The sequence below is a fragment of the Phyllostomus discolor genome, chromosome 10 (assembly GCF_004126475.2).
Source record: "Phyllostomus discolor isolate MPI-MPIP mPhyDis1 chromosome 10, mPhyDis1.pri.v3, whole genome shotgun sequence".
In the NCBI taxonomy this organism is placed as follows: Eukaryota; Metazoa; Chordata; class Mammalia; order Chiroptera; family Phyllostomidae; genus Phyllostomus; species Phyllostomus discolor.
Window position 1 is genome coordinate 2,763,811 of NC_040912.2, and position 26,313 is coordinate 2,790,123.

The 26,313-nt window shown below is 50.7% G+C and overlaps 1 protein-coding gene across 4 annotated transcripts; it reads left to right on the forward strand.

Moving 5' to 3' along the window:
* Positions 1–1,212: 1,212 nt before the first annotated feature.
* On the forward strand, positions 1,213–26,313 carry VSTM2A (V-set and transmembrane domain containing 2A). 4 transcript variants are annotated; one of them, XM_028525744.2, is made up of 5 exons: positions 1,213–1,468; positions 3,264–3,430; positions 4,528–4,578; positions 7,271–7,610; positions 24,255–26,313. In XM_028525744.2, exons 1-5 carry the CDS (start codon positions 1,390–1,392, stop codon positions 24,329–24,331), a joined length of 714 nt encoding a protein of 237 aa, XP_028381545.1. In that variant the 5' UTR covers positions 1,213–1,389; the 3' UTR covers positions 24,332–26,313. The 4 variants fall into 4 exon arrangements, with proteins under 4 accessions (XP_028381545.1, XP_028381544.1, XP_035866280.1 ...); XM_028525743.2 differs by having other exon boundaries at positions 1,219–1,468; positions 24,377–26,313; XM_036010388.1 differs by lacking the exon at positions 24,255–26,313 and adding an exon at positions 24,118–24,248 and having other exon boundaries at positions 1,223–1,468.

The window sequence follows — 26,313 nt, forward strand, 5'->3', positions numbered from 1 at the left end:
CAGATAGCAGATAATTTTAGTTTTGTTAAAAAGATTTAAAATCACCGACTCAATGGTTGGGCTTCATGAGGAAAAATAGAGTCTTCAATGTGATGTATACTGTTTTTTAATTCTTAATAAGAAATAGAATCTACATCTCAAAGCTTCCCCAGGGCAGATAACTAGATGTGATCCAAATTCTAAAACTTGTTGTACTTCCTGTTCCTAAAAGAACATTCCTTATTCATAGAATCCTGGGGAACATGAAATGATTATTGTGTTAGGCAGAAGAAAAGCAAATAAAGAAAACAAATCACGCGATGAAGACCTTGATGATATTTAAAGCCCCGCCCCTGCTCCCAAATACCCCAGGGATGGAGGCGAGGAAGGCAGTGGGTACAGGAATTTTTTAAATAAATAAAAGTAAACGGAGCATGATGGGCTTTTCCTTTCTGGAAAATTCTCTCGGTGCGTGACTTTTCGGACTTTCTGTCTTTTCCACTTGCCAGCTGCAGGGCCGCAGCGCCTGCCCGCGCCGGTCCTCTTCCGCGGAGAGCGGTCAGCAATGAGTCGGTGGGAAATAGCAGCGTGTGATCGTTCCAGGGAGGGCGGCTAGTAACTGGTTAAGCGCGTGTTCGTCGAATGGCTGTGTTCGCCGCCCCGAGGCCGTCTCCTCCACCCCACGCCGTCCCCCCCTTAAGCGCCCCAACTTCCTCCCCCCGCCTGCAGCTCCTGCCCCCAGCCCTGCCGCCCCGCCGTCCTGCGGCCGTGGTGTCCTCATCGGCGCCGGGCGAGCCAGGGCCGGAGAGACCCGATCCACGGGGGAAACAGGCGCATTTGGGGGGGAAAAATATCAAATGCTTCTGCTCTGCAGAGGGAAGCCGCAGACGGAAGCTTCGCCCAGCCCCGCGCCTCCCGCGGGCAGCGCGGCCCAGCCCCCGGCAGGTGCGGGGCGGCGCGGCGCGCAGAGAGTTAAAGGCATCATCGCAGCCATTAGAGGGAAAAGTTGCGGCGCGGCGAGCCCGGCGAGGTCCTCCGCCCGCCCCAGCCCGCTCCCCACTTCCCCGGCTGGCGCGGCGTGGAGGGAGGGCAGTGATCGCGCAAGCCCGAGCCGCGGCTGACGTGGGCCGAGGCTCCGGGTGGCGGGGCGCAGCGGCCAGGCGGCGGAGACGCTCCAGCGCTGCCCGCCGGCTCCGCGCGCCCAGGCTTGCCGCGCCGCGGCGGCCCGCGGCCCCCTTCGCCGGCGGCGGCGGCGCCCCCTCTCCTGCAGCCAGTCCCGCCCAGCCGGCGGCGGGATGCGCGCGGCGTCGCGCCCGGGGCTCTGAAACAGCCTCGGACTCCGCGGCGCTCCTTTCTTTTAGGGCTTTCTGGCTGTTGGCTACACTGATGTGACCCCCTCTCTTTTTTGGAATGATGGGGATCTTCTTGGCGTATGCTGGATTTGTCTTCTTTTCTGTTTTATACGTGCAGCAAGGGCTTTCTTCTCAAGGTAAGTGTGTGCTCGTTGGCAAACGTGCATTTGCTTGTGTGTGTGTGTGTGTGTGTGTGTGTGTATCCAGGCAGATGTGAGCTTGCTAGCAAGTAACAGTGGCATGGGGTTCCGTTCGGCATTTTTATTTAAAGTTGATTGAATAGCAGGCTTGCTAGATTCGGAGGCGAGTCTATTTGGTGCCTGGCAGTGAGGTAGAGGGCTCGGAGAGCAGACACACAGGGGTGCGTGTTGGGTTGTGTGTGTGTGTGTGTGCGTGTGTGCGTGTTGGGTTGTGTGTGTGTGTGTGTGTGTGTGCGTGCACAGGGTAACCACTCATGCATACATAATCGTCGCGAACAAACAGGGACCCTCCACGGTCAGCCCTCCGGCTCCGTGGAGGCAGAACGGGTTTCGAGTTTCTTTTTTTCCTGGGTCCGTGTGACTTCGTCTGCGTGTGTTTGTCAAAGGACAGGCGTCCCCGAGGGCCCGTAGAAAGCCACGGCTGGCATTCCAAGCAGCGGCGGCAGCCCGCTGAAGCCGGGGGTCGGGGACCCCGCAGGCGGCGGGGCTCTCGTTTCAGCACCACGAACAGATCTCGGGGCCGCGGCCGGAGGACTGCGTCGCTGCTCCGCAGAAACACCGCCTCCTCCCTCCCTCCCTCCCTCCCTGGGGCTGGAACAAAAAGTCCTTTTCCCATCCGAGTGTCTCCTTCGCGTCTCCTATTTGCTCTGAGTATAAATGCAGCTCCCTTTCCACGGAGACCCTCTGGGATGGCACGCGGCCGTGAAAAGGGGCGCGGATGGTGTCCCTCCGTAAAAAGTGGGGGGAAATGTGCACCCACCCCAAGCCTGTCCTGCAGCCCCCCCCCCCCACAGGGTCCTTCTCTCCTAAGCGTGCATTGCCTCTGTGCACAACCGCCAGCCGCAGACCTCTCAGTGCCACTTGTAGGGAGCCATCGGCTCTTCCCAAAGTGTCCCCCGGACAACATAAGCACAGCCATCCAAAACATTCCATGACAGAGAGATGCCTTGGGGGGAGAGGGAGCCTCTTGGCTGCGTGAGTCTCGCCAGGATTCCATGAATCTTGCACACTCGCAGGGCCGGGGCTGGTAATGAAGAGGAGCAAAAAATCCCTCCAGTGGCTTCACAGCCACCTTGCATCTGAACAGAGTCCAGGTGTCTGATTTCCCATGCCACGATGTCTGGCAGTTGGCAGTGCAGGGGCTTGGTGGCAATGCCCATGAAGTGAACGTGGTGAGGAAGAAGTGTTTGCAGCCTAGGACGCGTGCCACTTCTCTCCGTGCTGTATGTGGTCTTGGGATCACAAACGCTAACTGTCTGGGTATGCCAGGAATGCGCATTCTGACAGGTGATCGCCATCTCCACGACACAAAACATCCAGTCATCGTAGATTGTTTAGGAACTTGGAGGCCAGAGCCTGTCCCCATACATCAACTTGACAGGTTGGTCTAAAATGCACCCCACTGAGTCCCTCAGTGAATTGGGGGGAGTGCTGCAGTCTGACAAAAGGTTTGTTTTGCTTCTAACTGGGAGGGGGGAGTATTGGCAAGCTTGTTATGCTTTGGGTTATCCAGACTTGATGGACAGCAAAGTGATTTAGGCACCACACCACCAATAAGACAGGGAAGAGGCAAAGGAGAGGGGGGTGGGGAGCCAGGCGAAGTGCGGGATGTTATAGAGGGGGTTGGGGTGTTTTTTTTTTGCAGCCCAAGAAAAATGTAGCGATCTCCCAAGGAAAGAGAGCTGGCGAGCGTGGCGTGGATATTCTAAAGGGATGCGTTTCTGTTTTGCAGCAAAATTCACTGAGTTCCCGCGCAACGTGACCGCGACCGAGGGGCAGAATGTGGAGATGTCGTGCGCCTTCCAGAGCGGCTCCGCCTCGGTGTACCTGGAGATCCAGTGGTGGTTCCTGCGCGGCCCCGAGGACCCGGAGCCGGCGGCCGAGGTGGCCGGTGCGCAGGTAGCGGATGGGAGTCGCGTGTTCCGGTCGCCCCCTGCGTCTGTTCCCCTCACCCCCCGCCCCAAGTCCTCTGGGTGTCCTGTCCAGCCAGAGGTCTGCGGCCAAAGGAGGTTTCTGGGCGCCACTTGGACACCGCCGGCCCGCTTGGCGCGGGTGAGGCCCAGGGGCGCCAGGGAATGAGCTGGAGTATGTCCTGGTGGCTCTGGTTTGAAACCAAGGAAGAAGTCTCGTCCTTCTGGTTAAGACCGGGACTGGCCTCCTCCTGTTCGTACTGGTTATTGTCAGGACGTCCAGGACGGCACTGCGGTGTTGACCCCTCCCAGGACCCTCGCTGTCCCATCTCCGGGACCGCGGGGTGGGGTGGAGAATTCTGGGGGCGTCTGCACCCCCCGCCCGCACGTCTGATATTGGCCGAGGAGACCAGTGAGAGTGGAGAGACAGACGGGGCGAGGGGCGAGGGGCTGGGCGCGGAGAGGGAAGGAGCGGGAACCAGACGCAGGGAGCAGGGGGCACCGTGGGAGAGAGGGCCGGGTGGAGGAGAAAGGGGGTGAGGAGGGAGTGAAGGAGGGGTCGAGGCTGCTGGACTAGACAAAACGGAAGGGTTCGGGAAGTGGGGTGCAGGGTGCGGGTGGAAGGGGGAGAGGGGGCGGAGATGGGGAGGAGGGGCGCGGGGAGGAGGAGCAGAGGGGAAGGGAAGAGGGGGGAGGAAGGGAAAGTGGGTGAGAGCGCAGACTGGGCACCGAGTTCAGCGAAAGAGGTGGCAGACGGGTCCGGGCTGTTGGGGCGAGAAAGACAATCTGTTCGTGACACCCCCGGGAGGGGACGCCGTCCGGGCAAAGACGGCGAGTCTCGTCCCCGCAAACTTCCACGCACACGCGCGCCCGCGCCGTCGTCCCCGGGTCCCCGGCACCGCGAGTCCCAGACGCAGCCGAGCGCGGGCGGCCGGGCAGCAGCGCCCCCGCGCGGCGAGTCCACGCTCCTCTTCTCCGCTAAAGGGGCCCGAGCCACTGCAGAGCCTCGGCCGCGACCCGGGCCGGAGCTGGGGCCGGAGCTGGGGCCGTCCGGGCCCGGTGCTGAGCTTCCGTCTCCTCCCGCAGGTGGAGCTCGTGCCCGACCGAGACCCCGACAACGACGGGACCAAGATCAGTGTGAGTATCACGGGGCCCGGCGACAGGGGGCGCTCGCCTGCGTCCGCGGCACGCAGGCCCACGGTGGAAATCAGCGCGTTTTAGGTGTTCAGCTTTATGGTCCTCCTGTGAAGCCTTTTAACTTATTGTCCCTAAAAAGGCAATTTTGCAAAAGCAGGTCGAGAGCCAGTGCATAAAAACCGAAGCCGATCTAGAGGTGGTACAATGAAATGATTTATTTCAATCACATAAATATTTAAACAGTTACTAGAGAATCACCCTGCCATCACTAGTGGTGACACTTTTTTTTTCTTTTTTGCTTTTTAACAGTTACGTAACCGTAAGAGTAAAGAGCCGAATACTGCTCTCCGTTCAGAGTCATGGGAAGAATTCTCCTTTAACAGGGAGTAAAGCACTAACTTAGGAAATCATATAAATATAAAATCAAAAGCCAATAGAAACATGAAAACACAACTGAAGAGGTTAGCCTAATTAAAATATAAAGTTGTATTTCTACTTTAGTAGAAAGTGGTTATTATTTTTCATAACTGTGTGTGAAATTAAAAAATAAAATATAAAACATTTTTATTCTCCCTTAAAAATAAAAATGAAGCCACACAGAATCATTTTATATTAATGGAACTGCTTAATTTGCTGATAAATAGTAAAGAAATTTTCACTACTAGAAGTGAAATAATTATCTAATATGAATTGAGGTCAGCCAATCATAAATAGATACTAGATATTAGATATATTAAGAATTTGAAAATCCAACGACCCACATTTAAAAAGGAAATTTATTCTGAGGCTTTACAGTAGCAGAAAGGGGTATAAGATTGGAGTTACATCACAACCAGAAGTGTAAACACACATGTCCTAATAAACTCAGATTCTATCATCTAAATGTATAATCTCAAAATGGAAGAAAATAGCAAACAAAAAATGATATAAAGCAGAAATTCCAATTTATATTTATAAACCCACTGATGTTTTAGACTATTTCAATTCAATTAGTCTTATATCGCAAAAACCGTTGTTTTCAGACAGCGCCAGGAAAGCTTTGCCGCTCTGACCAATTGCGGACAATGTTTTGTCATAAGCACTTCATTTTTCATACGTGCGTGTGATTGGATAGGTCGTTATCGATGACTCATCTCTCACTTGCTCTGCCTCCAAAGACCAGCCATGGAAACGGCCGCCCACACCCTGACCGAGGGAAGCCACACAATCAGATCCAAACCTTCGACACAACTGCCAACAGTGTTATCTCTGCCAGTTTGTAGAGTCTGGTGAACTGTGAGGAGATCTAGATGCAGATTGAGACAAAAAGTAATTTGTTCCCAGTTTACGCACGGAGTGACCTTGAATGTACGTCCTAAACCAGCAGCTGTCAGCTCAGATTCTCAGGAGGGTTTTTCTAAGATGCTGGCACGGGCTTCACCCCACGGAGGTGCAGGCCAAGTGTCCGCACTGCCCCCCTGGGTGCCTTTGCTAACAGGGCCTCGGAGGAGCCCAGTGTGCGGCCAGTGCTGAGGGTCACCCACCAAGGCCCCCGGCTTCAGTGTGCTCTGCTATAAAGTGGGATAATAACCAGGTCTCAGGCTTATGGAGACCGAGAATATATTGGAAGCTAGTAATCTCCGTTATTTTTATAGTACTGCTACCTATCTAATCTTCCATCCCATGCATATTTTATGGAATAAACAGGTGAACACTTTGCAAGTTATCTTAAGTATTCACGGCTGTTGGAAAGTGTGACAGCCAGTAGCAGAATAAGTTTCTGTCTCTTTCACTTCTTTGCTCTTTCAACATCATCCAAGTCCTTGAGTCCCGAATGTCTCATGAAATCCATCACCATTCAGCCAGTGATGGGCAATATATAAAGTATATCAAGTCTAGCCGTTTTGATAAAGATGCTAATGGATATATATCATATATTATATAAAACTTCATTTATTATACACATGTATAGTCTCACCATTAATATGGCCTAAAATTACTAGAAGAAATAAGAGCCCTTTTCAATCTTGAAAATCAAAGCCATGTTCAAGTTTCAATAGTGCACAGACCCTGTGACGGCAGAGAGTAGGCCGTCTGAGCCACCAGACTTGGGGCGACGTTCATCGCACCCTGAGCCATGCCACCCCATGACTATAGGTCAGAGTGCACCAAAAAGTTGAGCAGAAAACCCTTCAACACCCCAGTGTAAGTTTGTCGGGGCCTTTAATAGTCACTCCTGTGCGGGGGTAACAGCACATTCTCAGTGAATCTCATGGTCAGTCACAACCACCCCCGGAACGTTCTCCTGACCTCTCAGAGTCGGAGCCCAAAGCGAACAACAGAAGCTGTGTGAATACTGCCCTTGGCCTCATGAGGTCCGCACCTCCTTCAGCCGAGCTAACCAGGCAGGGACAGTCCCGTGATCGGAAAAAGGCAGGGCCGTTCCCGGAACCTGCCATTCCGTGTGGCTCGAGGAGTGTGGCGCTGGCCGGATGGCACTACCCCGCCACGCTCGGTGAAGCCTGCAGGCGGAGTAGGCCAGGATAGACAAGACCTGGGCATTTCACCGCTGGCACCCTAGGAGTGAGCTCTCTGGCCGCAGCCATGAGGACTCCTCCTTCTCCAACATGGGGGAGCTCAGGGCCGAGTTCGGGGACCCCATCATTTGATGCAGCTCTCCCTTTTCTCGTGCCTTCCCCCTGCAATCCTCCAGACAGTGAAAGTCCAAGGCAACGACATCTCCCACAAGCTGCAGATCTCCAAGGTGAGGAAAAAGGACGAGGGCCTGTACGAGTGCAGGGTGACCGACGCCAACTACGGAGAGCTGCAGGAACACAAGGCCCAGGCCTACCTGAAGGTCAACGCCAACAGCCACGCGCGCAGGATGCAGGCCTTCGAGGCCTCGCCCATGTGGCTGCAAGACATGAAGCCGCGCAAGAACGTCTCTGCGGCCGCCCCCAGCAGCGGCGCCCACGGCTCTGCCAACCAGCGGGCGGCCCCCACCTCCAGCCCTCAAGCGGTAGCCAAAATCCCCAAACAAAGTCCACAATCAGGTATGGAAACCCATTTTGAGCCTTTCATTTTTCCACTCACACGACCCTCCCAGGGACCGCTGGTCAGAGAGAGTAGACAGGTGTGTGCGTGACGGTTTGTGACGCCGGAGGCCGGGCTCCGCGGAGATGATGAGACGAGGCACGGACAGCCCGGGGCTGGCCTTCCCCAGGCCCCCCGACCCCCGACCCCCGGGCCGTCAGGGGCCGGCGGTGCTTCCCGTTCAGGGGGTCTCAGGGCCAGACTCCTCTCTTCCCTCCTGTACTCACACACGTTTAAGACCAATAAATCATGCCGTGTTGGTCGCATTGTAAGTGCATGTTCGTCTTCTCTACAGATTTATGTCTCAAAAATGACCCAAATTAAGAGGTTTCACTGCATCACGGTGTAAATGAGGGACAGACGCATTTTCAGCGACCCGTAGCTTTAAGCAGGGCTAGTCTCCGAGGGCCTTTTTTTTTTTTTTTCTTTTTTGCTTTGGAAGGAGAGACGCCAGCTGCCTGTGAGGAAAGTGAGGATGGTAATGGCAGGAAGTGGCACGGAGATAAGACAACTCCTGTCAATGTGCCTGGGATGCCGATTGCGAAGCTGAGTCACACGCTTCCCAAGTCAGCTGTGCAAGTTAAAGCCCTTCTGAACAGCATTAATGTATGCGGTCATTCGGCCTGGAAACTCCCTGGAGTTCCAGCCTTGATGTGGGATAAAGGCTTCATGGAAGGGGCAGTGCCTCACACAACCCTCGAGTGCCCTGTGTGTCGCTCCCGCGCTTAACACGATACTACAGGGTGGAAGGGGCGTAAAAGTATCCATCGTTCTTGAAGTTTTTCCCTTTGCAGTTTGTCGTGGAAACATTATTGCTGCCAGTACGGGTCATAGAAAATGACATTGCTAGCTTTCAAGGTCTCCTTAGCCATTACACCTGGTCATTTCATCAGGGTAATTACATCTATATTATATATAATTATATATATAATATGTATATATTCTTACCTCTTATCCTAGTTGGACCTTTAAATCCTGTCTGGTGAACCATGCTTTTAAAACGCCGTGTGCCGACCTAGGCCGCCTCCCCCTGCCTCCCGCGCGAAGACCTATGTTTCCGGGGAGCGCAACCGAGGTCCCTGGCGAGTTTGCACCGCCCTGCAATGCAGGCGAGCGCCGGCCTCTGCGGGCCTCGGGCGCAGCGATAACCTCAGTCTGACGCGTACGTGACCTGCCCCCACCCCCGGAAGCTCAAGTTGCTTGGCTTCATCCTATGATCCTCTTTATCGTCTCCTTTGTTTCCCAAATTCAAGAACAAAAGCATACCCAGAATACACGCATGCGCTTCCACAGGTACTGACATCTCTGCGCGTACATACACAGCACACACCTGTACATGCACGCAATGGTCCTAATCTGTGCAGCCGTTTCTGGATAAAGATTCCATCTCTTTGGAGGCACCGCTCGCCTCCCTTCCTGGCTACCCAAAGAAGCACCTAGACAAAATTACAAAGCGGCCTCGGCAGACAGTTTACGACCTAATTAGAGAAAACGCCAAAATCACGGAAGGGAAATTATTAGCCCCCGCAGCATATTTCACAGCAGCTATCAGAAATCCATGCTGTGGAATAAAATCAGACACTTTATTCCCCAGTCCAGTGGGGGATCCTGAGCACGGAATTAAGTGTTCTGTTTCTGAACGATTCACTTTTGATTACGTAATGTACTCTACAGACACCTGGTTTACTTTGATGCACACTGTTTAGCACTGGGATTGGAGCTACCAGGTAAACGCTAGAGCTCTTGTAACAGTTTTCACACAGAAACCCCCGCTCCTTCCTCCCCCCACGCCCGGCTCCCCCACTCACTGAGAAGGGAGGATGCTGACTCATGGTGGCCCACATGCCCCGCGAGCCACGCTCACTGGGCAGCATCTGCTTAGAGCAAAGACTCATCTGAACTCTCTCCAAACGTTGCAGGTCTGTCTTTTCGACCAGTGAATGCTGGGAAGCGTTTTCTACACATGTAACATTTTCTGACTTCTGGCGCAGACCCTGGGGGCCCGGCCACCCACCCTCCTCAGGTGTCAGTTCCCAAGCTTGGGCAGCTGTGTCCCAGCCTACAGTTCCTGGGATGGGTATTCACCCCTTACCCCCACGGTAGTACCCGCATCCTCGCTTATACTCCTGCTTTGCAGTTCTTCAGGTGATATCCAAATAAAGCTGCCTTCAGTACCCAGGCATCATTAATTCACTCATTCATTCCCTCTCCATCCACCCACATTTCCAGTTCTGACTTCTTTCAGGGGAGCCAGGCTGAGAGTCCCTCTTGCCCCCCGACACTTCTCCACAGTGGCCCCTGTCAGCACGGTGGCAGGGTACAGACGGCTGCACAATGCTTGACACTCCTCCCATTGAGAGCCTCCCCCCAGCCCCCTTTCTGGGCGGGCCCGTGACCGCTGGACAGGAGGATGGGAAGGGATGCCGTGCTCATTCCAGACCAGGCTTTTCAGAGGACCGGCAGCTTCTGCCGTGGCCCCTTAGCAGCCAGCAGCCGTGCAAGCAGTGCAGCCACCTTAGGGAGCAGCAGCTGCCACTTCTCTCCGTCATGTGAGGTCCCGGGCTGCGCTGCCCCCAGAGCTGAGCGGTGCACAGACTCCGGAGCGATGCACAGACTCCGGAGCGATGCATGCGGGCAGAGTGGTGTTTCCAGGCCCTCGGTTCTCGAGTGTTTTTCTTTTCACAGCAATACAATCTCAGGTCAGGCCCCTAAACCCAAACAGCCAAAACGGAATTTACTAGCTCTTTCACCGAAACACAAAAACACAAATGCTCTTTCTCCGGTGTTCTCAGATTCTTTGGATAACGTCGTCCCTCTTCTGCAGTCAGTGGCCACAGTGCCTCCGCCGTCGGTCCTATTGTGTCCGCTCAGACTGTGCTTGAACAGGGGTGTCTTATCTGTTCCTCCGGCACAGACCCACGTCTCGGCACAGCCCTCTCCACTGTCTCCTGCACCCCAGCGGGCCCCCACGGCGTGCCTGTCTCGGCTCCGACTCCAGGAGCGGGGCTCAGCAGAGCGGGTGCTCAGCACCGTGGTTTCCGAGGCACCTGAGCTGCCTCCGCTGGTCCAATTTCCAGCTCCACTCCTCCCGAGTCCCCTCGTCCTCACAGGCACTCTTCCTGAGTGGTGTTTCCCGAGCGTTTTCCGACGCTTTCTCACTTCTGTGACTCTGGAAGGGATGGTTTTTGTGCGGGTCATTCCCCTGAGGGCTGATGCAAATTCTTTTATGGGGCTTTCTGCTATTGTCACGGTCAGCATCCATGGTTGTCTCATTCAGGCCCCGGAGCAACGGGTTTGGGCCGACCTTGACGCCATCCTGTGCCCCGTGGGCCTCTTTTCTTGGGACTCTCCTCCTCCGAGGACTGGAGTCCCGTGTCCTCGGACCTCTCGGTGGCAGGCCCAGCAGGGCTGCTGGTCTCCCCGAGGACAGCTTCTCGGCTGCCAGCGTCACAGCTTGCAAGTGCATCTCTGTAAGTGCCCACGGCCAGCGGGGCTTGTTTGGGGGGGAGAAAAGGGAAAGCGACAGGAATGGTCCGTCTCTGTTTTTGTCTTTTTCTTCTTCTTCTCCCTCTCCTCCTCCTCCTTCTTCTTCTTCTTCTTCTTCTTCTTCTTCTTCTTCTTCTTCTTCTTCTTCTTCTTCTTCTTCTTCTTCTTCTAATTACACTTACATAAATAGTATTGCCTCTCTCCCGAGACGGATGGAGGCTCCTCAGCAGTGCTTCTCCGAGTGCATGGTGCAGGTGACCCCTGCCAGATCCCAGCTGGAAAAATCCGTCTTCCAGGGCTTCATGCGTGCAGCCCCTACCGGGTCAGAATCAGAGTCTAGAATCAGAAATAGGCATTTTTGCGAGCAGTAAATTGGGAGAATCATTGACGCTAAAACGTTCTTATGAGTGAGAAAAAAATGTATCATGTACTATGATGTGTGTGTGTGTGTGTGTGTGTGTGATGCTGGGTTTTGCCACGCTCCTCTCCCCCGTGCTGAGCTGGGCTTCAGCAAAGCTGTTCTGTTCACGCCTGTGATCTGCCGCGGGCGCTGGGACGCACGGGCCCTGGGTAAGGTGTAGCGATGTTTCCCCGTGTGGAGTCCGCGCGGACTCGCTAGTCGCTCCGCAGGAGGGCTGATTCTCTGAACTCCGAAACATGGTTACTGTGTTTCTACCACGACGTGAACTGAGCCTGAGAGGCAGCTGCTGTTCTCGCGGCTAGAAGCCGCAAGCTCCCCGCCCCTCTGCTGCCGAGAAGCGTGGCAGCTCTCCAAACGCGGCCAGATGCAGCAGAAATGATCTTCAGACAGAAGTCGAAGCGGCTGGGGGGAGAGGGGACGGGCCGAGGGGCTGGCGGGAAGTGTTTTCCTGATCGAAATGTAAGGACAACCAAGCGCCCCACGGCGAGGTAGGGAGCCAGGCATGTAATTCAGACCTTAATGTTGATTCGGGTTTAAATGACCCGACCCAGCTGCTTACACTGGGAAAATTAATTTGGTCGTTGCGGTTCTATCCGTGAAATGGCTGCTGTGTAAACGGAGGGTCTGCAAGTAGGACGAAGAATAGATGTGAGGCCACGCTGGGGTAGTACAGGCCAGTGCATCTGCCGGAGATGATGTTTGAACTGGAATTATGTAAATTAACAGTCTCCATTAGCTAAGTTCGCCCACAAACCGTATTTAACTCAACTCGTTGGAACGCGGGGCTAGCTAGCTGCAGGCGGCAGGGCTTGCCAGGGCGTGGAGGGCCGCACTGAGGTCCAGCCGTGGGGACCAGGAGCTCTGTCGCTGAGGAGGGACGCGAGCAGGCTCGCCAGCGTCCCAAGCTCCTGTGTCCAACGTTGTCACAAACGTGCCAGAGAAGCAGCTTTCTGGACAGGCGACCACAGGGTTGAGAAGCTGCTGGGAAAAGCCTCCCTCTATTGACTATGGTAACACGGGTCCTAAAAGCAAGGTCCTAGAAGCTCCTTCTCAAGGGACGCTGCCGCCACCGATAGCCTGGCCCCGGAGCGCTCCTCGGGGCTGCGAAGAGCGGAGAGAAGCGGGAAGGTGCTGCTTTGACCCCCTGCCTCTGCCCCAGCCGCTGGCAGCAGGGGCGGCAGGCGCCGCGGTCAGGGAGGGAGGCTGCGCACGCCCCGCCCCAGCGCTCCGAGCTGTGCGCGCGTGTCTCCGTCTCCTCGTGCTGGGGACTGATTGCAACTCTGTGCAGAGAGGGCACGGCGCCGGCCAAGCCCCTGTAAACGATCGCTGCCTGCCGGTTTAACAGGACGATGACCGCACCGGGCTTACGCATTCTCATTATTAGCAGCCGTGAAAGGGTGCCGGCAATGCCGGGTGCCACCGGGCTCTGCCGCCCTGGCGAGTGTTTGCCTTGCTGGGGGTGCCACCGGTGAATGAGTTCCAAGGAGACCGGGTCTTCGTTCCCGGCTTGTGCGTTATTGTTTGTCATTTCAGAGGTTCCTTTTCCCCCCCCGTCACAATGCTGTTTGTTAGTTGATAAGGGGTCCCCTATGTAACCAGACCGGATTAGCCACCAGCTCGCTTGCCCAAGGTCATAACTAGATCCTCACCTTAAGACTTAGTGAAATTCCAAAGGGTTTTTATGAACCTGAACTGCACGCCCTGAATGAACCGTCCGCCTTTGGAAGCTGCACTGATACACGCTGGCTGCTCTGTTCATCAAATTCGAGCTCTTTACAAAAGACCCTTGGAATTTTTTAAATCATAAGCCAGTGAAAATACCGTTAAAACTGGAAAGTGAAGGAAAACGGAAAGGATTTGGGAGGTTCTAGGAAGCGCAGCACAGCCCGGGGTAGCGCTCGGATACAGGTCTGAGCCCCAGATCCCCTCGCTGCCCGAGTGCAGAGCCGGCTGCGCACGCGGCCTCCGGACCTCGGAGCGCGGGCCTACGACGCGGAGGTGGTGACGCGTGTGCTCCGAGGTCCGAGGTCGTCGTGAGCGCTAAGTGACAGGAGAGCAAACCCGGCAGGTGACCAAGCTCGGCCACGGTCAGTTCTCTTCCCCTTTACCTGTCGGGTGTTAAAGCGTGTTTCTAAATAACCGTGACTTAGGAGAATAACCGAGGAATTCAAGCATGACTAAAGATGAAAGGAAATAGGAGGCCCAGACAACTCTAAAATTATGTAAAATAATAAATATCTGCCGATTTTAAGAGATCATAATTAAGGAAGGATTTATTTAATTAATGACAAAAGGGAACATTGTCACAATTTATTTTATGTATATCCAAATGAAATCTGACTAAATAAGGAGCTAAGTAGGAAAGAAAAATCAGGCATAGAAAATTAGCATAAAATCAGAGGCCTGAGGCTTTGAAGGGTGACAATTACAAAAATGCAAATGAAGGTGTTTTACTGTAGATAATTTAAAATGTGTTTAATTCACAAATGTAACCAAAAGGTGATGCAACAGGCAAGGAAATGTTTGTGTCTGATACTTAAGAAGTAAACCTGTCATTGTGCAGATGCTAGGATTATGTAATCCACTCCAAACGGCTTAGATATGTCAAAGGTGACCGTACAATATCGATGAAGGTAAAACAAGATATAAGTTGAAGTCAACTGTCTACGCGACAGCAATACTCAGAAAATACCTGGGGCAAAATATATAATCATCAGCGGTAACAACAAAAAGTATAAAACATCTAGTTTTTAAAAGACTCACAAATGAGTAGTATGAATGTGAAGACCATTAGGACTCTGTTAAAAACAGTTCAGGTTTAAATAAATGAGTGACCTTGCTATGTTTGGGGTAGGCAATTTCAGTATTATAAATATGTCAGGTTTCCTCAGTCACAACCCTAGTTAGTTTTTAAAATTTGACACATGTAATCTTGGCAAAGATTTTTAAAAACCAACGCCTGCCATCAGTCAAGGTAACAGTCACTGAGGCACTCCGCTGTTAACTCCTCGCACGGAGGCTCGGCCCTCCCCCCTCCCCGGGGAAAACTGGGGAGGCCACGTGGGTGGCAGGACTGCCCCTGTGGCGACGCCCCAGGGAGGGCACCCCAGGGAGGACCGCGGCGGGGCAGACCCGGGCCGCGCGCAGGACGCGGGTCGCAGAGGCCTGCCCGAAGCCGGAACAGCGCATGCGGCGGCCTGCAGGAAAGTTACCCACTGAATGTGTTAAGTGAATGTGTTAAAACCGTGCAACAAACATTCAACAGCTCCTAGAATCGTGTTTTCAAGGAATGTTTAGTGAAATTAGGGAGGACTGAATACCAAATTTAGTGTAAAAAAACATAGGATGCAACACTTTAAAATAAAAAATATAGAGACTACAAATAAATCCACCTGAGACTTGTGCATAGAAGGACCACAGGAAAAAAATGTATGAAAATGTACATCAAAAGTCAAGATAAATTATGATTTTAATTATTTGATTATTTTTCTCTATTGATAACACTTGCATAATGATGATTTATTAATTTCGTTATAAAAATTATTTAAAATTTAGCCCTAGCTGGCATAGCTCAGTGGATTGAGCGCGGGCTGCGAACCAAAGTGTCGCAGGTTCGATTCCCAGTCAGGGCACATGCCTGGGTTGCAGGCCACGGCCCCCAGCAACCGCACATGGATGTTTCTCTCTCTCTCTCTCTCTCTATCTCCCTCCCTCCCTTCTCTAAACATAAATAAATAAAATCTTTTAAAAAATTATTTTAAATTCCCCAAATCTAAAAATAGGCTCATGAGAGGGAAACTAAACAAATAAAATGTACTCGATAAAAATGTAAAGGTGAAGTGAAACAATGATGCTGAATGATTATGGAGCCCATGACAAATTAAACTACATGCACACGTGTACATGTATGTTTATGTGCACATATATACATGCATGTGCGTGTAAACATTAAAAGTACTATTGTGAAGGTAGTATCATCAGAAATTGCTAGTAGCATTGAAATTAAGATCATTATATCTGATTTCTTGGGATCTGAGTGGAGAACCTGACCATCACATTATTTTTTCTGTCTTTCTAAACAGTGGGTGTGCTTGACAAACATACATTGACTAAACACATCAAGCACATACAAAGTCCATAAGTGCAACCCGAGGCAGTCACTCTTCCTCTCCGTGGTGTGACTCCCTCGGCCCCCAGTGCACAGCTGGGGCAGAGTGACGGGCGACAGTGTGCTCACCGGGAGTGTCAGGGGAAATCAATGCCCTGGAATATTTATAAAGGGTGATGATGTTGCATTTAATAGGACCACTTCGAAAAAGTCGGCAAAACCATTTCTGCATGAATTCAGAATCCTGGATGCATAAAACAGGCCCAACATAAATTAAACTTTCAGTGCTTGAATTGGAGCAAAGTGTAAAAGCTAGGAGTTACAATTCCTCATTCTGTGAGGCTTACCACTACTGGAAAAGTAAAAATAAGAAGTTAAGTGAGACAAACTGAATCCCTTCACAGACACAAGAATTGGAATGAAGATGGAACGATGCAGCCAGATACTCCAAACCTCAAAATACGAAGGGGTCAAGCACAGGGCAAGGAGAGGGTCTAGTACGGGGCTGAATTCTTTCTTCTTCTTTTATTTAAATGTCTTGTGTTGTTGCTACATCCTTAGCAGCAACTTCTTCAGCCATTTGGAAAGTATCTTATTTTTAATTTTTCTGATTAAACAAATTTCTTTGCCCTGAAGGCAATTTGCTCACTTCTGTTAGCATTGCAGAGTTAATTTGAAAAAAAAAAAGAATGCTAGCTTTGGGGACCCAGCAGTACAATCAGAAGCACTAAATAGAAAAAAGAAAAAGAAAACTCTAGAATTCAAAAACTCACTCTACTTCCAAAGATCTGAACATATAAAGGTTTTAAAGAAATAAAGCCCTGGCTGGCGTAGCTCAGTGGGTTGAGCGCAGGCTGTGAACCAAAGTGTCGCAGGTTCGATTCCCAGTCAGGGTACATGCCTGGGTTGCAGGCCACGACCCCCAGCAACCGCACATTGATGTTTCTCTCTCTCTCTCTCTCTCTCTCTCTCTCTCTATCTCTATCTCTATCTCCCTCCCTTCCCTCTCTAAAAATAAATAAATAGAATCTAAAAGAAAAAAAAGAAAGAAAGCTTTGCTCCTGAAAATGCGTATGCACTGCAGGGCCCCACGCAAATGCAGGAGGTGCGACTGCTTCTAACACACCTGCCAAACCAGTGTCGTTGTTCCTGTTGTTCCTGTTGTTCCTGTTGTTCCTGTTGTTCGGGGAGACCCTGGAGACTTAGCGTCAAACGCTAATGAAGGGCGAGAAGAAGGGATGGGTCGGGTCCTGACGCTTTGGGTGATACTGAAGCCCCTGGCGCTGTGCTTGGCGCACAGTGAGGGCTAATAAATGTTCTGAGACTGACCACTGTGTTTTAGCAAAGCACTTCTGAGGGCAATACCACTGCTAACAGGACACATGAATTTGTATGTAATGTGGCTGATCTTTAAGAAAAGCACCCCAGACCACTTGTGCGTTAGGAGAGAGGGGATCAGGAGATGGTGCTCGGGCCATCCTTCACTCCATGCCCCTGACAACAACCGTATTCATTTGCTTCCGATTGTATTTCATGACAAATTATGTTTATGTAGTTTTACCACTTTATTTGCATGCCCTGATACATAGGATATAGATTTTTTTAATCTGCAATTATCTTTGTTTATTACTTAATTTGTGATGGCTAAGAAATTTTCTGTTATGAAGATAATTTATAAAGCATTCTAGGTCAGTTAACTTTGAAATCGTTATATTAAGGAAAAGGGTAAAAGCATTGGCTCAAACCTGGAAAGTAGGTGGGTAAACTCTTAAGAGGTTTTACTATGCTAAAGCAGCTGTGTTTTCCAAAGGTGTATCATTGATGATTTTCTAGGGTCTACAGCATTAGGTCTTCATCTGATCTTTTCCTCAAGAACCAACAGTTGCTAAACAATTAAAATGAATTTTTAACTTAGGCAAATTGCTGTGTTTATAAACTATGCTGACAGCTTTCTCTTCTTCCACTTCCCTGAGAAGGTATGTGGAAAATGAAATCATATTCACAGCTCTGTTTCTTTCCTTCTTTCTTTTACTTCTGCCTCTTGACTCTGCGTCTCTCGGTTGTCACTGATCTTAACTACGAGATTGTCTCCATCTTTGACGGAGGCTCTCGCTTTGGTGAAGCCGGAGATGGAGACGGGGGAGGGGCCTACGACAACAGGCAGAAGGTGTGGGCGGGACAGCTAGAGGCCCCTCCCATCAGTGAGTGATCATTCAAATATGGGCCTGCGTCTGTCTCACCTCTTTGCCCAGCAGTCAGTAGCTCTAGCTCCCTCACTCGGGGCTAACTATTCCAGCCTGCCACAAAGACTCCCCACATCCGTCTTGGTGGTCCTCATGATTTCCCCAGTCCGCTCCCCAAGATAAGTACTTATTTAAACCCCTGGACAAACCAGGCGTTTTGCAACCTTGTGCAGCAAAAGCGCATGTCTGTGCAACGCCTAATCCAGAATTGGGATCATTCCCACAAGGCATGGATTACTTTCTACCTTTGTGTTATGAATACACGCAGCTTGCTGATTAATAATGAAAACATATGTGCAGGTGGCAGCTTTAAGCTCCATTAGTAAATAGTTTCAAGCACTTTAGCAGCATTTATTTATATACCTGTAAACGCCGTGCTAATAATAAATCACTCTTATTTATGCATCGCGCAGTCATTAAGTATAAGTGGTATTAAAACATCTTTGTTTAAAAATGTTGTATTTGTTTTTCCACTGATGTATATGTTGTCCCTTCCACTTCATCGAAGCCACTCACATGTCCACATATTTGTACCAGGCAGGACTGAGCAAGTAAGGTTTTCAGGCATGCGGAGTCGCCAAGTGAAATGATGACGCAGTTCGCTTGTAGAGTGGAACAGAACTGGATTTGGACCTCAGCTGCATCGCCTACCCCTGGTTGCGGAAACCTGAGCAGGGGGCATGCGCCTCTCAGCCAACTTCCTTCCTCGGCAACACAGTTACAGCAGCCTCACAGGCCCCGGGGCAGGGGTGAAACCACAATAAGTGCTCAAGAAATACTAGCTGCTACCATCATCATCATCATCATCATCATCATCATTATCATCCCATCCGACCCGGAGCAGCTGGGCGAGCAAATGACAGTGAGAATGGGCTGTCTTCGATGCACTGTAGGTTCAGCAGGCGGGAGGCAGAATTACTTTTATGCATCCTTTTCTGAGACTCTGGGGAAGATGGAAACCCTGGCGGCCTAGAGGAACTCATTGTGAGCCAGAGAGTCTGGAACGTTCCGAGGTGAATGGGCTGTCCCCCGTGTGCCGTGTCACTTAGACCTGTGGCCATGGGCAGCGGCCCTTCTGTCCCTGAGCTGTAGTAAGAGGCCTCCTCTCGAGCCGCAAAGACTGACTTTGCCGACTACGGGAAAGGAGGAAAAGGCATTTAAGCAGAGACTGCCGGCCTGAGCGGGCTCAGTCAAAGAAGCAGTTTATGGATTAAGTCAAAATGAAGCACTTTTTTTTTTAAATAGGGGATTTCTGGAAGAAACTGGCACTGGACCCATAAGAATTCTAATGGAAAGGTATTCTTTTCAAAAAAATGTTTAGGAGAGAATCATCCTCTTATTTGACTTTTCTCCTTAAATAGTCACTTAGTATATGCAAGCCAGAGTAAAAATTGCATGAAAAGCGAGCTTACATTTTCTCCCCCAGCTACAGCCAGGCCCGGAGCCGGCTGTCACCACACTGAAGGAGACGTGTGTCCAAGGTCGGGCCGGGCCTTCTCAGCGGGGCCTCTTCCCAGACAGAAATAAAGTCCTCAGCCTGTTGCTCCTTTTGTTATTGGAGGATGTCCGCTTTTAGGTTTGTTTGTGTGAGAAGCACCACTAATCGTCACTTCTACAAAGTACAGGATCTGGAGTCAGGCCATGGAGCCCCAGCGAGAGAGAAATTGTTTTCTGTCTCTTCTCTGACTTCTTTTGATCCCGCTAGATAGTCACACCAGAAACAGAAGAGACGAGCGTATGGAGAATGGTACCCAAATCTCCAGACAGGGACCCTGAACTGTGGCCATTCCCCTGTCTCACCTAAACCAGCTGCAAGGGGTACTCATCTCGCAGGAAGTTCGCCATCAGAGACTCGCCCCCCAGGCAGAGTGAGCATCTGAAGAGCTGGCCAGCGTTTTGGGGCGAAGGGGGGGTGGTCAACTGCCTGGATCGTGCCTCAGAGCCCGGTCCTGTGAATTAAACACTCACACCCTCTCTCATGATCTGTCTTGGTGGACAAGCGCTCTGGTTGTCCGTCCCCATCGCCAACTAAGAGTGGCCCTTTGAACAACCAGTCAGCCTCATCACCGGTCCCCGTCGTTCAACTGTGAATAAAAAGCTTGGAAAAGAGAGGCTCTTGGAGAGAAGGAGACGTCTACCAATAACGCTGAAGCCGCCTCCCACCCAAACATTTAAATGACTTCCGAGGAAACTTGAAGAAGTCTGTAACACGAAAAGTTCAAAACATCGTTATAAGACATTTAGTACACCACATGGAGCAAAACAGACTTCGTTTGTTGTTCATGTCCAAGAAAACGAAGAAGCCGATGTTTTCATGTTCAGCATTGATTAGCTCAGAGTTGGGGGAAGAAGTGTTCTAGCAATAAGCTTTTTCACTCGAGCATGTTGCAGCAGTGCATTTCCTCTGAAAAGATTAGTGCACATTTCGGTCGTGGCTTCGCATCCCGATTTAACAGATGCGGGGACACAGTGGGGGGCAGGGCGCTTGCCCCAGGGGTTCCAGGAAGGAGCTCACCTACGTCCCAGGTGTCCTCGCGGCATCGCTGTTTCTTCGTTTCTGCGCCTTTGCCTTGCTGCCTGCAGCCCGTGGGACCTGGGAGGCGTTGCCCCCCGTCGCTGAGCCAGATGTCCCTGATCTGCAGGGTGACGGGGCGGAGGGGAGGCAGGACGCCAGGTGTGCGGAGTGCCTGCTGCACCCCCCGCCCCCGCACGTGGCGGATGCCCAGCCCTGTTTCGTGCTCCTGGAGCCTGGCCCGAGCAAGGAGAGGGGCGCGGCGTTGTTGAACAGGCCCGCCGCGCGCCGGCCTCGGGACCACAGATCCGGGGAGGAAGACGCGGCAGTCCACGGCCCCAGCGGGGGCTGGCGAGCAGCGCCCGGGAGCTTCCACCCGGCAGACGGACCAGGGGCCCGAGGCGCGAGTTCCAGTCCCGGGTGCCCTGCTGACTTCGACGAGGCAGGGAGGTGGGGCTGGGCCCTCGATGACAATGACAATCGTGTCGTCATTGGGGTAACTGCCTGTCGTCTCTCCGTCCTTGCAAAGGACGCCACACTCTCAACTACTGAGTTGTCTTTTGTTTTGTTTTTTTTACTTGTTCTGTTTTGTTTGAAAGAAACAGATGGAGCTTTCTGTTGCTCTCTAAAACAATCACCGCAGCGAAGACAAAGGACCTGAGGCTTTTTTTTTCATAGTTCCCCGGGGCCGGACTCTCGTCGTCACGGGCACCCTGCGAGGGAGTGACCGCTGGCCGTCCTCGCCGCAGGGAAGGCGAAGGGACCGGCCGGTGCACGCAGGGCGAAAAGGGCTGACAATCGGAAGCTGGGTGTTGACGCTCCTTGGGCTTGGAAGAAGACTCCCAGACTTCTCCACGGGCAAAACAGAGAAGACGCTCCCCCGTCTTCCGAGGAATGACCCCCCAGGAGAGCATTGTGTACACATTTAGGCAGGAAATCCATTGAAAGGCGTCTTTTCTGCACGGAAGTCGAAGGAGGTCATGAAAGGGCCTTCCAGTGGAGAGAACTCTCTGGATTCCGTCTGGGCCCCTCGCCTCTGCGCGCTCCCTCCCCCCGGGTTCCTCTCCGGACTTACAGGGCAGCACCCCTCCCCCCTCCTTCCGCACAGGGGCGTTGTGCGTTGGGAGTGAACATTTTAAACCTCTCGAGGCATTGTTTCAGACATTGAGAGTGATGAAAAATAATTGCTGAAACTTCACCCCTTGGCTTGAAGGAAGCAGTAGGGTCGTCAGTGACATGAGATAGGACTGTAATGACCGCAGGTCGGTGTGGGCCATGCCATGGCTGTAGGGAAGGCAACACCGAAGCACTGCTGAAGTTCAGGGGCAAGAGGGGCTCCAAGGGGCGGGTGGGGGCAGACACAGGGGACAGCAGGGTATTCGAGGGCAGGAGTTGCCTAAATGCTTGGTCATGTTAGGGAGTAAGAGCCTGTCCTGCTTGAGCTGGGCACAGAGGAAGGAAGGAAGGGAGGGAGGGAGGGGAGGATGATTCTCCTAGTCCAACACAATGTCCGGCATACTAATATGGAAAAATACATGAGTAGTTACCATGCTCACCTTAGAAACCACGGAAGAAATAGGTGCCTTATGTGAGATCTTAGAAGTGCGTGGTGGCAGACACGGTTGGAGCCCAGGGCTCCTGACCGCCGCCCTGGCTCCCGTCGGTTCGCGACAGTGTGAAGAGTGCGTCCCTGCTGTAACAGTGAGAGTGAAGCTGGGTGAGTGGAAAAATCTTTTCCCGAGAAAAATGTGTGACTGTCTATAGAATGGACCATCGCATGTTTGATAAGCAATGTGCATACTCAGAATAGTAAATAATGTTATATTCAGAATAGTGTACCTCTGAATGAAATGGACTATGACGAATATTTGTGACACTTACACAGGACCGGTTATAGCATTTTAGATTCTCAGATTTCACTAAGTCTTTGAGATTACAAAGATAAAGTACATAGCTCTTCATTCAAGGCATAAACTATAAAAAGAGAAGACAATCAGTAGTTTGCTTTAGAATTTACTGTGCAGGGAAGAAAAACTTTGTCATTGGTCTGACAGAAATAAATGTCATTTAATGAAAAGTATGCTAGAAAATGCATGTGCCCAGCATGGATGAACAGTGTGGGGGAGGGGAGCACTGTGTTATAATGGTGTATGGGCGGTAAGGTGGCAGAGCAGGGTTTGAGCAGCCTTCAAATACTCTCTTCAGCGCATGGTTACATTTCTTTGCGATTATACGGCCAATGCAAATTTTGCTTTAACTTGCACATGCTGGACATGGTGGGGAAGGAAGTGGCGGTCGAATGTGGTGGCCGTCTCCCTTGTATCTCACGGGAATGAGGGGCCAGGTGCTTTCTGTCCTGGGCGGTCACTTTAGAAAGGGGAGATGAACACACGACTCCAACCCACTCGAGTGGGTTGGCAATGCCCATGCTAAAAAGGAAACCGTGATTTCACAAACTGTCTTCTCTAAAGAGTGAACCATTTTACTCAGGAGTGTTGCTATCAGCATTTTTGAACTTCTATTCAATATCAGACATTGTGTCAAGTGCCATTAACCATGTGAGGAGCCAGGTAATCGATCCTCCCTCTTTTTTTTTCCAAAAAATGAATCTCTGTCCAAGAATCTCTCTGCCGAGGGTAACAAGAACACATATTTAACTTTGGAAAACTGTGGTGCTAGTGGTTCTGCATAGATTGCATTTATTGTCCCTGCACCCTCTTTGTTCTCACAGTTCCATGGGGACTGTACTGCCACTTTCCCGGTTTTGACCCTTAGCACCCAGCCTGAGAGAGGGAGCACCCTCCGGAGACCCATCGCTAACCTCTGGGTGTTCGGGCACTGGGTTTTTGTGAGGGCATGCTGTGTTTACGATGTGGCTCCCCTACCACGCAGGGGAGAGTCTATGACCTGACTAAAGTGACCTGACAGAGAAACAGCCACGGGAGGCAACCACTCGGTCATGGGAGAAGGAAGCCCCCCACGGCGCTGTGGCAGCCACTTTGTGACAGCACTGTACTTGTGCCCACCTTGCTGTCATTGCCAAGGTGGACCTATGCACGATTTGGCTGAAATACCCAAGACGTTGAATTTCTCTGCCCTGGCCCCACTCAAACCCTTTTAATCTTTCTCCAATGAAAAAGAAAAAAGAAATAAAGAGAAAAATGCTTTCAGCCCAATTACATTCTTGTTTTCTTACTAATAACAGTATTTGATTCATCATCTGTAACTAGAAGTTTTTAGATAAAATACATAAAGAAAAATTGCAAAAATATAATTGACTTGTCTCCCTTACAAGGTCTCGAAGGTCTTTCAAAGATTGTCAGTTCTTGATAGCACTAACTGTCTCCCTCCTATTGCAAGGGTAGCATTGAGAAAGATCTTCCTCGAAAAGAAAATGCCCAAATGAGTCCATCCCCGAGCACAGGCCCCGCCCACCAGCAGCTCTAGCTCTCAGTCTGGGGGGCATCTCCTGTGGTTTCCGGCTGAAGCTGCAGCACAGCAGGGCATGTTGCATTGTGGGCACCAATAGAGGGACAACCCCATGACCGTAGGCAGCGACCCCAGAGAAGGGCAGGAAGCAAGCCATTCTGCATCCGTTCCCCTGCGTGTCCCCACGGCGGAAAGGCATTGTTTGAAAACGGACGAGCGCGACCAATTGCCCGGGACTGAAATGCTTTGTATGTGTTGTCATTTACAGTGCATGCCAAGACATTCATGGGCACCAGAGCCAAGCTGGCGAGCTAATTAAATATGTATGTGTATGTGTTTAAACAGCCTGATAAGGAGCGTTGGAAATCTTCAAGATGAGCGAATATCTTATAACTTCTTCCGCAGGTGCCAGGATAGCTACAAGCCATGGACTTTCTGTCCTGCTTCTTGTTTGTGGCTTTGTGAAGGGTGCTTTGCTTTAATCTAAAGTGCTGACTTTTTTCCAATATCACTTTCTCTTCTTAAAGCAAAGAGCAAATCGCCTGTAAAATCTACGGAGCGGACAGCAAAGCTGACCCTAAACTCCAAGCACCACTCCGCACCCACTGTAGTCTAATTGCCTACCCAAGGAGCACCTGCTTCCGGAAGCATACATGAAGAGGCTTTCACACGCTTTGTTCCTAATGCTTTCTTGGGCAAATCATTGATCTTTTGTTTGAAGAGAATTAGCGTGAAGTGATAGGACGTCGTCTAATAGCAAGATCTATTTTTCCCCTTTCCTTCTGGCTACTTAACATGTCATCTCAGGGGTTGGCCTGAATGTCGTCGGGATAGGAAACACGGGCTATGGATACCGCAGCTTTCCTCCTAAAAGACCCATCCTCTGCAGGAAGCAAACGGAGAGGAAACAGCTACGGAGCACAGAGGACCATCAGACAAAACCCCGGTTTGGGGGGCAGCAACAAAATTACCAACGCTACGAGGCAACGAGGAGAACGTTATTTTAAATAAGAAAGAATGAAAGAATTTTTTTTCTAATTTTTTCCTTTTTCTTGGATTTTTCTCCTTCTTCTTGATTGTACTTCTTGTTCAATGGTGGCAAGTGCTGATTACGGCCAATCCCTGTCAATCCTGGGAGGTTTATAGAAATACATTTTGAGTGTTCTATATTTCGATGTATTTTAATTCATTTTGCAATTCCCGCATATGCAAATCTGACAAATTCTGTAAATTGCTTATAGTATGTGTGATATAACTTCAACGTAGATAGACTATGACCTTCATGCAAGCTGATTTTTATCATTATATATATAAATATATACATATAAATATCTATATGTTGGGTCATCGGCCAACTTTTTTTGATAAAGCATTTGTTTCTCACCTATGACTCGTATGTTGTGGGGATTTTGTAATGCATCATTTCACTCCCACAGGTTTGGCAGCCGCGGGTGGTCTCCGTCGGCTCATGCTTCTTTCTGGAAAATGCGTATTCAAAATTGTATTGGTCTCTGAGAAATGAATTGATTCTGTTGTGTGTATGCTTGTTGGAATTTGCTACGTTTCTTTCTATATGATGTCTGTTGAGGTTCGAGGGTCTCTCGACTCTGAGCAATGCGCCCTCTCTGGTTTTGACCGCAACCTTCATGTCATCATCACCGTCATCACCGTCAGAGAGCAGTGGTGCTCCTAGAGAACCTGCCTTGGAGGTGAACCTGGGGAAGGTGAAGAGGCCGCCATGATTCCCCGGATTCATGGACGAGCGCTTCTTGCTGTGGCTAAACGTGTGCTTCCTGGGACCTTGACTCATTTTGGTTTTTTGGTTGTTTTTTTTGTGTGTGTGTAGCTTTGTCATTCTGTTATTTGCTCCTAATTACATCTCAATGTCTCCTGCTTAAAAATGAAAATTTGGTTGTTGGCTAAACAGAATATGCAAAAGACGACTGCAAATTTCTGATTGAAGAAGATGGTGCGCTCAGTGTCCGCCAGTTAAGTGGATTATAATTTTAAATGTTCCCTTCTTATTTTGGGTTTCATGACGATTCCGGTTACTTTCTATAGAACCTGTGCTCTCCTCTGGCAAAGAATGGCAGGACAGCACTTCGCGGGTTTTCCATAGTCACTATGGAGTCGATGTGGGTTGGGACAGAAATGACCTGCGTTTCCCTTCCAGAGAGATCCTCCCATTTCCTTTCGTAACAAACCCAGGAGACCGTCATCTTCCAGCCTAAGGTCCCAACCTGAAGCTTGAAGGCAATGAATACCTCTGCTTTTCAAAGGTAAATGCATCGATTTTCTGCAACTTAATGAGAGGCAATGTGCATATTTTCATAATATTCTTGACATTATCTTATGGGAATTAATGTTTCATGCTAAATCTTTTATTGACACCTTTCTTGTTCGTTTGGTTTATTATTTCAGCCTAATGAGAAAAATAAATAAAGGATTTGATTGCACTATTTTA